The sequence below is a fragment of the Periplaneta americana genome, chromosome 15, assembly GCF_040183065.1.
Source record: "Periplaneta americana isolate PAMFEO1 chromosome 15, P.americana_PAMFEO1_priV1, whole genome shotgun sequence".
Taxonomy (NCBI): Eukaryota; Metazoa; Arthropoda; class Insecta; order Blattodea; family Blattidae; genus Periplaneta; species Periplaneta americana.
In genome coordinates, this window is record NC_091131.1 from 49,548,664 (window position 1) to 49,560,866 (window position 12,203).

At 34.6% G+C, this 12,203-nt stretch overlaps 1 protein-coding gene across 1 annotated transcript in view; it reads left to right on the forward strand.

The window, feature by feature from the left end:
• Positions 1–10,439, forward strand: part of LOC138714875 (sodium- and chloride-dependent glycine transporter 2-like) — a 45,229-nt gene extending 34,790 nt beyond the window's left edge. The window contains exons 8-11 of the mRNA XM_069847101.1: positions 2,051–2,193; positions 2,346–2,558; positions 4,396–4,569; positions 7,748–10,439. Of these exons, the coding sequence (XP_069703202.1) occupies positions 2,051–2,193; positions 2,346–2,558; positions 4,396–4,569; positions 7,748–7,978 (761 nt within the window). The 3' untranslated portion in view covers positions 7,979–10,439. The remainder of the gene's footprint in view (positions 1–2,050; positions 2,194–2,345; positions 2,559–4,395; positions 4,570–7,747) is intronic.
• Positions 10,440–12,203: the final 1,764 nt, after the last annotated feature.

The following is a 12,203-nucleotide window of genomic DNA, read 5'->3' on the forward strand; positions in this document are numbered from 1 at the left end:
CTTTTAGTAAGTCTGCAGGTAAAGCATTCCAGTCCCTGATAGTACGATTGAGAAAAGAAAACTTTCCAATGTCCGTCCTGTCTTCTTTCCCTCAATTTATAAGAGTGGTCGTTCCTTGAAGAGTAATTTGGCGGCTGCAACCTATTTTTTATTTCTCTCCAGGCAGGCTCACCTCTGTATGTTTTGAACAGTGCGCATAATCGAATTCGCGTTCTCCTGTCCGTGAGTGTGTCCCATTTTAATGGTGAATTTTTCCGACAATACTGAAGAGCCCGTTTTTTAATCTTTTCCAGTGTCTTAATATGTTCTGGTCTGTAAGGATCCCAACATGCAGCACCATATTCCATTACTGGACGTACTAGTGATTTATATGCAATCTCTTTGGATTTATCAGAGCCTTTTCTTAGTACCCTCATCACAAAGTGTAACGCTCTCCATGCTTTTCCTGCTGTGTCTGTAACGTGTTCCCCCCAGCCGAGATTGCTGCTAAATGTTATTCCGAGATATTTGTTAACTTCCGGAATGGTTTCACCCCCTAACGTATACGATGCGATTATTTTATTTCTTTTCCTTGTAAAGCTGATGGCTTTGCTCTTTAGAGAATTTATTTTCATTTTGTTGATTATAGCCCAATCGTTTATTCTATTGAGGTCATTCTGAAGAAGAGTAGTATCTTCATAATTTTTTATTTCCCTGTATACCATACAATCATCTGCAAATAAGCGAACTGTAGACAAGATATTAACTGGCAGATCATTTACAAGTGAAAATAAATGAAAACACTTACTACCTCCCTTGCAACCATGGCAACAGTTGAATGGTTTGTCTATTTTAACACTTTGGACAGAATTAAGTGTGGCGTGCCTGTGGTCCACATTCTCTAACATAGTCATAATAAAATTCTACATATGCCTCCATATGAGTCGATAATTTCATCAACAGATAACCAAATGTAGGAATCTCTGATATCCATGCCAGTGGTCTCCAAAACATGCAGAATAATACGTAAATACTTTAGTGCTAACTTTCTTAGGATATGGTTAGCATTTAGGTAATCTTAATACATCTAGCAAATGCGCACCTTTAGCTGAACAGATAGAGCATTGGTTTCCCACTCTGGTAACTCAGGTTCAAATCCCGGCGAGTCCAAGTGCAATTTGTGGTGTACAAAGAAGTTGCTTGATAGTAGGTTTACATGAAGTACTTCTGTTTCCCCTATCAGGATTCCACAATAATTGCTACATTAATATATAATCATTATGTAGTTTACCACCCATGGTGCACTACGCTTATGGTGATGAAAAGAACTATGGCTTCAGTGCATCATTCACAGATGGAGACACTTGGATAAATGACACAAAGTCAAGTACTCACTGTTGGATAAAAAAAAAATATCTAATAAATGTTATATTTTTAAAGTACAACTTTATAGAAATATGAGCACATGTAAGTTATATTTAATGTAATTTAAATAAGCTTGATTGTTAAAATGTCAACTTACCTCTGAGTTTACATAAATTTCCTTTAAAATTGATTTGTCAGGAATTCCCTTCTTGCAATACTTCTCCAGAAATATCTGAAAATTCGGATTAATCATTTTTTTCAGTTATATTAGACCGGATCAGGGCTTTGCACAAGTCTTTGATAAAAGTATTTTGTTGTAATTTATCGTTTTTCTTTGGGAAGCAAGCATTTTCGGTGTGTATTGTTTATTTGAAATGTTCTTGGATGCATTCCTCTCATAAATTGATGTCTGAATATGTTGCATTATTTGAAATCTCAAAGGGATGGTGATGCTATTTGAAAAGAAATACATATAGTATATTCGAAATTAAATCGTAATCGTTTAAATAACAAATAAATTGATATCTACAGTAAATTTTTCTTGCATACTTGCTTAAGTAGTACTGGTAACACTTCGGAATATTTTTTACTACGTATTGCAAATATGAACTACAGATAGTCCCCGACTTAAATAGGTGGATTGTTCTACAGAAACTATGTAAATTAAAACCTACATATAAATCATATTTATATTTATTATTTTCAGGCCTGGGTACACTTTTGGGTACACTCTTGATGCTTGTTTCAACGCTGATGGATTTTTTCCCTATTCTTCAAGGGAGGAGAGGTCATGTAACAATGGCTGTGTGTGTTACTCTTCTTTTACTTGGGCTTCCCCTCACTTCACAGGTATGATCATACAAGTTATAAAAGCAATTATTTTATCGTAAGATAATGTTGACTGATATTACTTCCTTTTGTGCATAGATTTCTGTATATACAGTATATAGTGAATTTTTATGTTGTAAGCATAGCGATTTCTTACATTATTTTCTTTCCAGGCCGGTTTCCACATACAACTGCTGCTGTCATACTACTCAGTCAAATGGCCACTCATCTTGTACGCACTCTGCACGTCTCTTGCTGTCAGCTATTGTTATGGACAGAAGAGATTCATATTGGACCTTTGCTCCATTAGCAGCATCAAACTGCGTGACGTAACAATGACTCACATGGTTGTGCTTTTCACCACTATTGTTCCTACGTTGCTTGTGGTAATTTTCCATTTATTTTTCTATATATTCATTACTATGTGGAAAATTTGCTTGAGCTATGAAAAAAAAATTGAGATTATGATCGTGTGTTGAAATTTAATTCCTCTAATATTTCGAAATACTTACAGGTCTCATTAGTAATATTCAAGACGTGGAAGTCATCCTCTCTGCTGTATCTATTATGCTTGTCTTTCTCACACATTGAACTATTTCTTTCGGATAAACTAATAAATTACAAACTTGATCAATGTTAGAATCTGCTGTCCTGCATTTTATTTCTTGTTATGTCACATGTAGAAGCGGTAAGCAAGATAGCAAGCATTCTGGTACCATGTCATGCCGAATACGTCATTGCTTTTATTGGCACACGTGCTATAAGCTGATTACGCATGATATTGGATATAGTAACAACTTGTTTATAATGCTAGGATGGCACAAAATAAATTTTCGATGCACACGACATTACATCTCATGTATGCAATTATTAAACTGAAAAAACGTAATAATAATAATAATAATAATAATAATAATTTATTTATTTAATCTGGCAGAGCTAAGGCCAGTAGGCCTTCTCTTCCGCCCAGCCAGCACTCTAATTCTAATTGAATACAATTGCTTACATAGTTATTACATTGGCATTAGGTATAGTATACTGCAGGTCTGGAAGTGTTAGAATACAATAAGTAATGATAGCATCATTTATTTCTGACCATGGATCATAGTTTTGAGATACAAACTAAACAACTCATCAAGCTGCAGTAGTATATAGAAAGGTATCACAGGCCACAGACAGCTTATACCTGACTTGACATCAACTGAAGCAGAATCACAATGTACTGTGCAACTGCCTGTACTCTGCAGTAATGCCTATCAGTAACATATTTTAAAACATTATTTCCATTTCCTGATACCCCTTTCTGTAACAGTATAATAGATAGGTACAGTATTTTGAAGTAAAATGAATTTTTATATGGAAATATGAATGGAAATAGAAATTTACGTGAACGAAAACAATATCACATTATGGAATTATACTTTTACACACCATGTTATAAAATTAATGAATTTAAATACTATTATAGTCACAATCATGCCATGGTATGAAAGAAAAATTACATAACCTCGAGCGGGAATCGAACCTGCGACTTCCTGTTCTCTGGTTAGGCGCTCTACCACTGAGCTATCGAGTTCGTCTCACGCCAAAGGCTTGGAATTATTCTTTCATACTGGTGACTCTGGGGGGGGGGGGGAAGTTTCTTCCCACCCATAAGCAGTGCTGACTAGATCAGACGCTATGGACAGTACTCTATAACAGAGTCGCCAGTATGAAAGGATAATTCCAAGCCTTTGGCGTGAGACGAACTTGATAGTTCAGTGGTAGAGCGCCTGACCAGAGAACAGGAAGTCGCAAGTTCGATTCCCGCTCGAGGTTGTGTAATTTTACTTTCATACCATGGCATGATTGTGACTATAATAGTATTTAAATTCATTAATATGTCACATCAACGGACGTATATACGTCACCAAACATCATAAGATGAAGATTACATTTACAAAATTGTTCGCAGAAATCATTTTACCAATGACTAGAGAGTAAGTACACGTGCATTTGTTGACATCAGGATTCAAAATACAGTGAACAGACGTTAGGCCTGCTATTACATAATATAATTTGTGTGGGGTCCTAATTGGATACAGGACCCAATGTGGCTAGTTAGTTCACCATACGACTCAGCCATATCTTCTAATATGAACTGAAACATGTTTCTTTCCATATATGTCTCAAAGTTTATATAGTTTGAGGCTATTGTTAAAATGTCTTTGTTGTATTTCGCAGATCCTATTGCTTTGTAGCTTCTATCATACACACAGTCCTCCTGATGGCCAGACTCCTTATCCACAGTGGGCAAAGATCGTCGGTTGGTTGATGTCAGCAATACCTATTAGCATTTTATTCATTAGTGCTGGTCTCAGGTTCTTCATGCTCTCTCGAAAGCACAACATGACGCAGGTAATTTTACATCGAGATAATATTTTTATTTCTTTATAGAACGTCAGTTTTAAATAATTAATAGATGACTAGATGGTGATCTGGCAAGAAATGGGGCAATAATGGAGAGAGAGAGAGAGAGAGAGAGAGAGAGAGAGAGAGAGAGAGGCAGTGTATATCGAAATACTCTGATAAAACCTGTACTAAAATTTCACTTTCTGTCACAAGTTTCAAAGAATGTACTGAGAACTGAACTTCTGTATCAAAATAATATGTTGTGCCCAATAAAATACATTTGCACGATGTTCTCATTTCATATCTTTGGAATTCACTTCTATTTTATGGTTTTGGCATAATGTTTACTTATATAATGTTTAGAAGGTTCGGCTGTAGGCCTAATTTAGTCTGCTGATGCTTCTCATCAAAGGAATTGGAAATAATTCCTGTCAGCAGTAGTGTTGTGATAGTACATAATAGAACATTAACAAACTCATTAGGATAGCTTCCTTTGGAGGGAAAGTAAAACTGAGAGCCCATGACACAGATTTACACACCATACAGTAAATGTATTAGTGAATGAAAGGGCCGCAGTCCATTGCGACTGCAGAGATCTCTGATGGTCGAATAAAAAACATGGAAAATTATGTTCTAAATTCTTTCAGAACTTCGTGAAAACGAACTTTGAAAAGTAGCAAAACTGGGTCAAAATGTTACACAAGACCAAACAACTTTTTTTTTTATTATTAATTTGGGGAATCTATCTGCTAAACAGTCTCAGATTATTGTAACCATCCAAACATTATTTAACCCATTTCCTGATTTGTCTGCCAGAAGCCACTGCAATCTCACGAGACATTGTCCTGTAGTCTCAATTAAGATATTGTTCCACAAAAACATCTATGGGTATCAGAAAAGTAGGAAACTAGATTGTACAGACACCAGTCAGCCAGTAATTTTCTTTTATCAAACGAAATATTGAGTTTTACTTCACTTTCGAAGAAAGTTATGCTAAAGATTTTTATCACTCCTTAAAAATCTATCACCTTCACTTGGGTTTGAACCCGAAAACTTAGGGGCTAATAAGAAGCAAGCCATCAGCGTGGCTCAGTCGGTTAAGGCGCTTGCCTGCCAATCTGAACTTGCGCTCGGGTGCGGGTTCGATCCCCGCTTGGGCTGATTACCTGGTTGGGTTTTTTCCGAGGTTTTTCCCAACTATAAGGTGAATGCCAGGTAATCTATGGCGAATTCTCGGCCTTATCTCGCCAAATACCATCTCACTATCACCAATTTCATTGACACTAAATAACCTCGTAGTTGATACAGAATCGTTAAATAACCAACTTTAAAAAAAATAAGCATGGTAACCTTTAGATGACCGATGACTACACTGATACTCAATTCTCATTTCAACTGAAATCATCCTACATTATATTTAAGCGAATCTAATGTGATAATCTAGCCCAGCATTTCCACATCAAGGAGGTTGCGAAGTAAAAATGACTTAACATGTACAATAGGAATAAAACACATTCTCCAAAGATAACGAACACATATCTCAAAATCAGATTTATTAAACACACAATTTATTGTTATCAACAAATTTCTGAAATGAGGAACGTCTGACCGACACCTTCAGTTGACCCCAAGGATCCAGAATACATAATAAACGTATGAAAGTTTACAATAAACAATTTGTTGCAAGATCATTACATGTAAAAGTAATTTAGGTTATATATATACTCGCAAATGATTATGCAGAATGGATAATGAATCCCTCAGCATCATCATACAAATTCTTTTAACATCTTCACAAGTCAAGTAGAAGACGAAAAACCTGAATTGATTTCGTGAATTTAAACGATGGTCCTCTTACACCAAAAAGAAGACCCTTTACCTCCCAGGCAGTACTTGCAATGTTGTATCTCTCACTTAAGTGAGGAATGCATGGGCTGTAGATGGACTTCTTTTCGCCATTGAAGAATGATCTGTTGCTGATCTTTTTCTAAACGTATTGTCGGATCTAAAATAAGACACTGTTCAATTTCCATAACATCTGTTCTTCTTGTTGACCCATCCTCTGCTAAACAATGGATCTCTTCATAAACTTTCCACTGTGTCTTACGAAGACTGGTTGCAATAAAACTTCGAACTCTATGGTGACGTGTATTCCTCAATAATTCCCCTTTTGGGCTGTAGTCCAACACATGGCTAAGGGCTTCAACTTCCTGACATCCCGGCTGGTGGCATAGTTGGTCTGTCAAGGAACGATCAGGAACAGATTGTACTGCTGATATGTTAGTGCAGTGATTCTCAACGCGGGGTTCACAGACTCCCAGGGGTCCCCGAAACTCATTCTAGATAGGGATATTTTTTCCTTCTTTCGGCAGAATTTTTATTGTTTATGTGGCAATAATGTCCCAAGTGTATTGGCCATTGTTAGTACAACTTACAAATTCGTTCAATTGTAGACAGATTTCGTATGTAAGAAGGATTTTTTGTGTCTCAATAATATCTCAAGTGCATTGGTTGTTGTTGATATGACTTATAAATTCGTTCAGTTGTTGGTGACTGCCTTCGTGCATTACTGAAGATATTAAATGGTGTAAGACAAGTTTACACACAATAACCACAAACATTTTTTTTGCCTATAAGGGGTCGTTGGCTTAAATGTAATCATAATATAGATGAAGATGAATTCAAAAGATATTTTCAGGTTCCTAATTTTCTATTCCATTTTGCACTGCTAATTGAAGAAAAACATTTCACAAATTATTTTACTGAGTGCACAGTAAAAGCTAAAACCTCAATTTAGCACTGAAATTACAATTCTAAAAAACTGAATGAAAAGCACCAGCCACAACCTCGAAAATGATTCTCTGTCTCTGGTTCTGGTACATTTATAATAGCCATTGGTAAATAGGAAGTTTTCACATTTGAACATACAGTATCGAGACTTGTGTGGATGCGGTGTATGCAACAATTCGAAACTTGCACATGATGTGTACAAACATATTGATTCAAACACTATCAAGACAGCTTATCAATTTGAACTAGACGCTCATTTATTAAGTTTTTACATTCTTTGAGAGAGACTGATCAAAAGTAAGATGAAAAATATAACTTTGATACAACTAAAACAAAGGTGCTGAGGGTTCATATAACCAGAAGGAATTTACCGATTGCACATTTTCTGTTACAGAGTTTCAAACTTCTGCTGAAACCAGACGAAATGTGGGCTGAAAATTTGGCGTCAGTGTACCACACTTCGAGCTGCGAGAAGACAACAATGACGATGCCAATAATTGTCGCAGAAAGCAAGAATTTCTACTTTGGAGAGTCAGTAAACACAAATGATGGCAACAACAATCTCGATGAGTATTTTGACAGGAATCCTCATCTAAAAACTAATCCCGAGCACAGTTCCTTTTGATATATGGTAGAATATCAATTACTGATGTTTTTACATTCAGGCAGTTTCCAAAACGGAAGCTATCAATGGAGGGGACTATGTTTTCCCTTGTATGCAAGGTCTGATCTCAGAAAAAATGACTAGTGAAGGATGTTAATATGGCGTTTGTAATCTTCATGTTTTTGTAACATGTCACTGAATTTCTCAGGGTGTGAGTCTCCTATCTTGGTCTTTGTATTAATGTTACTTCATTAGTTTATCTAAAAATTTAGTGAAGACAAGGGCAGATATGCCCAATCGCTATAAGTGATGCAGAAAATGAGATAGGTTAATTAATTTCGAGTTGTTAATGGTTTCCAAAGCTGTTTCTATGGTATTGGTGCTTGTAAAACAGGAGGCTATGTGGCTAGAAAAACCTACCCTCACTATTTGGCAACACATTCCCGAGAAAATCTATGTGGTACACTTGTGGGAAGCATAATCTTCTTTTGCAGCTGGTATAAATGGAAAATGCACTCCCCCCCCCCCCCCAAATATAATATAATTGTTGAGAAAGAACGAAGTACAAGAGAAGTACCTGGATTAAATCTGGACCTATTATGTTTCCCATTAATTTTTTTTGCTCTGTGACTCCTAATAATTACAATACAGGATAACTGCTGAAGAAGCTACTTAAATAAGAGACAACACCAAAAAAGTTCAGACTTTAAAACTGAAAAAATAACATTTCAGACTTTCTAACTGAAAGTTTTGAAGAAGAATTTAGATTTTGGAGTTGTGCTGTATGATATAATTTTTCAGAACTCGGAGTCTTATTGCTCGAGACCTGTGAAAATCGCCTACAGTGTTGCATCTGTTATGCTTGACTACCAGTTTATGTAAACGAGGAAAAAAACTCCAACAGATCTCGAATTGTACTACCCAAAGGGTGGAAACCTGTAGGTAATTCCAAAATGTTGGAGAAATTAAATTTAAATACATGGTTGCAAAACTCAAAATCGTATTTATGCTGACAATGTACTGGTAGCCCTAACATAGTTACAGAGACTAGTGAAGATACTTTACAATGATATCTCACAAAATCAGTTGCATTCTTTTAAAAATCAATCGATCGATCGATCAATCAATCAATCAATCAAAGGATATTATGGAACATGTCGATTTCACAAAATGCTTCCACTCCATTCTATCTTTTGCTAGTTCCTCCCAGTTGGTAATTCCCATTTCCATGCATTCCTTCTGAATTTTAAAAATAAACAAAGTAATTCACAAATGTTCTACTGTAAAGAGATTTACATTAGGAAAAGGTAGAAATAAAAGAACACTAATAACAATGTTAAAACTTGTTAAATTAATAACTTTTGAACAGCACTATGTTAACTAATTGAAACTCAATAAGATAAGTTACTTTAGTTTAGTAACTAGTTTCGGCGTGGTTTTTTGCCACTATCAAACATTCTAGAATGGCAAAAAAAAATCATGTCGAAACTATTTTTTATAGTCACTAAGGTAAAGTACTGTACCTTGTTAAGTTTCTATTAGTTAATATGGTGCTGTGTTAATTTAACAATGTTCAACATTATTATTACTGTTATGCAAGTGCTGAAAGTGTGTGAATCAAGAATAAATAACTAAAAAAAAAAACATATTTACAAATATCTATTTTCAAAATGATCTCAGATATAACTCTGTACCGTATTTTATTGAGATTAAGCATTATGTACGTGAAGGAGAGTTATATATTGTGTTATCATACAATGTAGTAGTTAGTATTATGGTAAACCCAAAGAGTTATATCTGGTCACTGTTTCTAGACTTTACTGACATTCATTTCACCACTACATTCAACAGTAACAAATACTGTATAAATAATGTATGATAAAATATTGATACATCATTGACAGTGTTAAAAATGTTCCTAAAAAAACAAGTTCTTTGCAAATTCTTATGTTGTAGTTTTAAAGTACACTATTTTTGTAGAAAAAGGGTAATGGAGAAAGGGAATATAGATGAATAAACTGGTCCCATGAGAGAATTATTTTTAATATGTGTTATCCAGGTATAAGAAAAGTTTTAATTGCAGAGCCTATATTTGGTACAAAACTATAGATTATATATTTTGAATTTCATAATTTTACTGTTGTTAACAAATATCAAATAAGAGAAGGAAAAATATTGTTATACATATAATGTAAAGTTGTTTGTTATATGTTTGCTTTATAATAACACTGATGTCATTAGAGTTACATAAACTGCACATAACAATTTCACTGTTCTTTAGTGATCTTTGATAGTAATTTTGCAGTCAGTTTTACTTTTGTTATATTATAGCATTGAGATTTATGGATATTGTATCAACCATTTTAAGAAAATTCCATATTGGTTTCTTTAAATATTTACATGGTAAATATACAAATATTTTATACAAGCTTTAAGTAGCAGGATGATTATATTTGAGTATGCCAATAAACACTTAAAGATGTTTACTTGTTTCATTAAAAAAAAATACTTAAATATTTTTGATAAGTCATTCTTGGTGATTGCTGTATTCTCAAATTCACAGGCTGAAATGCAGTCAAGATCAACAGATTTTCAAAGGCAATAGAAGTCCGCAATTTGTCGTTCTTCAGCAGAGATGTAAATCAGAGATTCTGTGTCGCAAATTTACAACACATAAAAGAACTATTTTCCTGAAGGAAAAAGATTACAGACAAAATTTACCACTGTTTCTCACCCATGTCAAAATCCAACTTTGCTAATGATCTTCATCACCTGTCGCCCTAAGATTGAAGATAAATGAAATTCAATTCTACCAAACCATAATCTTAGTTGATTATAGCTGAAGGCAATGAATACCAAACAAATTCTTTATACAGTCAAATTAATTTTTAACACACAGTAAATTATTCTCATATCCTATTAGGTGTACAAAGCATCTTGGTTAGTAGTTCCCAATAACAACGAAGTTATTTAAACTTCTGAACTTATTTGATATCTATTCTAAATTTGTCCACCTTGTACCATGTATGTTTATACATGATGTAGAAGAGTAGAGACTAGAGAATTATAAATTACGTATTTACTCTTTTCTACCAGACACATTGGGGTTGAATTCCAAAAGGTGGCGAATGAAACAAATTCATGCACACTGAGGCCACTAACATTGTGCTATGTCCACAGCAACTTCTTAGTGATTTGTACATCACGCAAGCCATCCAAGATGGTGGTTGAACTTAAAGATGCTAGAAGTCTGAGTGCTGCTGATGTTAGTCATGTAGGGCCAAAAATTTCCCAGAAAAAAAGTCTCTTAATTTTGTCCTGAATTCTCAGATTTCTGAACAGTCTGGTATCAAACTCATAACTCATATGTCTCACTGTTTTTACAACTAGGCACGAAAAATTACTCTATCACTTAGGCCTTATGCAAAATAAAAAATTTCCTTAGTAAGTCATAAAACATTTATGTTTTGACACTTTATAATAAAAGTGACTCATATAGAAAAAAAAAAAAAAAATAATAATAATAATTTGTGCCATGTCATTTGTTAGTGGTAATTCCATTGACGATGAATGAGTCTATATCAATACGAGAAAAACAAGTCTTTTACATAGCAAAACTTAACAAAAAATTTTCTACATTTTTAACAAAGACAAAGTAATTCTCATTTAGTACACAACTTAAGTCCAGATGATCGTAATGTATCAATGACGGAATCAAGATATGTTAGAAAAGTGAAATATCTGAAGAAAATCTGTTCCACAGATACTCTAGCGACTCGAACATAAAATAAGCTTCTTTTTCTGGAAGGGAATTTCAAAAATGGCGGGGGACAAGTTGAAAAACGAAGCTCGAGTTTCCAAATATCACTGGATTCGAAAAAAATGTATCATGCAAATTTCAAGTTACTGATATGTAATCAAATATGCAGACACTACAAACAGTAATTTTGCAATGAAACAGAAGTTTGATGTTACAGAGTTAAACGTTTGAAGGTGGAGTTAATTAAGGATAAATTGAAAAACACGAACTTTTTTTAATTGGGTTATTTCACGATGCTGTATCAACATCTAAGTTATTTAGCTTCTGAATGATATGACGGTGATAATGCCGGTGAAATGAGTCCAGGGTCCAACACCGAAAGTTACCCAGCATTTGCTCATATTGGGTTGAGGGAAAACCCCGGAAAAAACCTCAACCAGGTAACTTGCCCCGACCAGGATTCGAACCTGGGCCACCTGGTTTCGC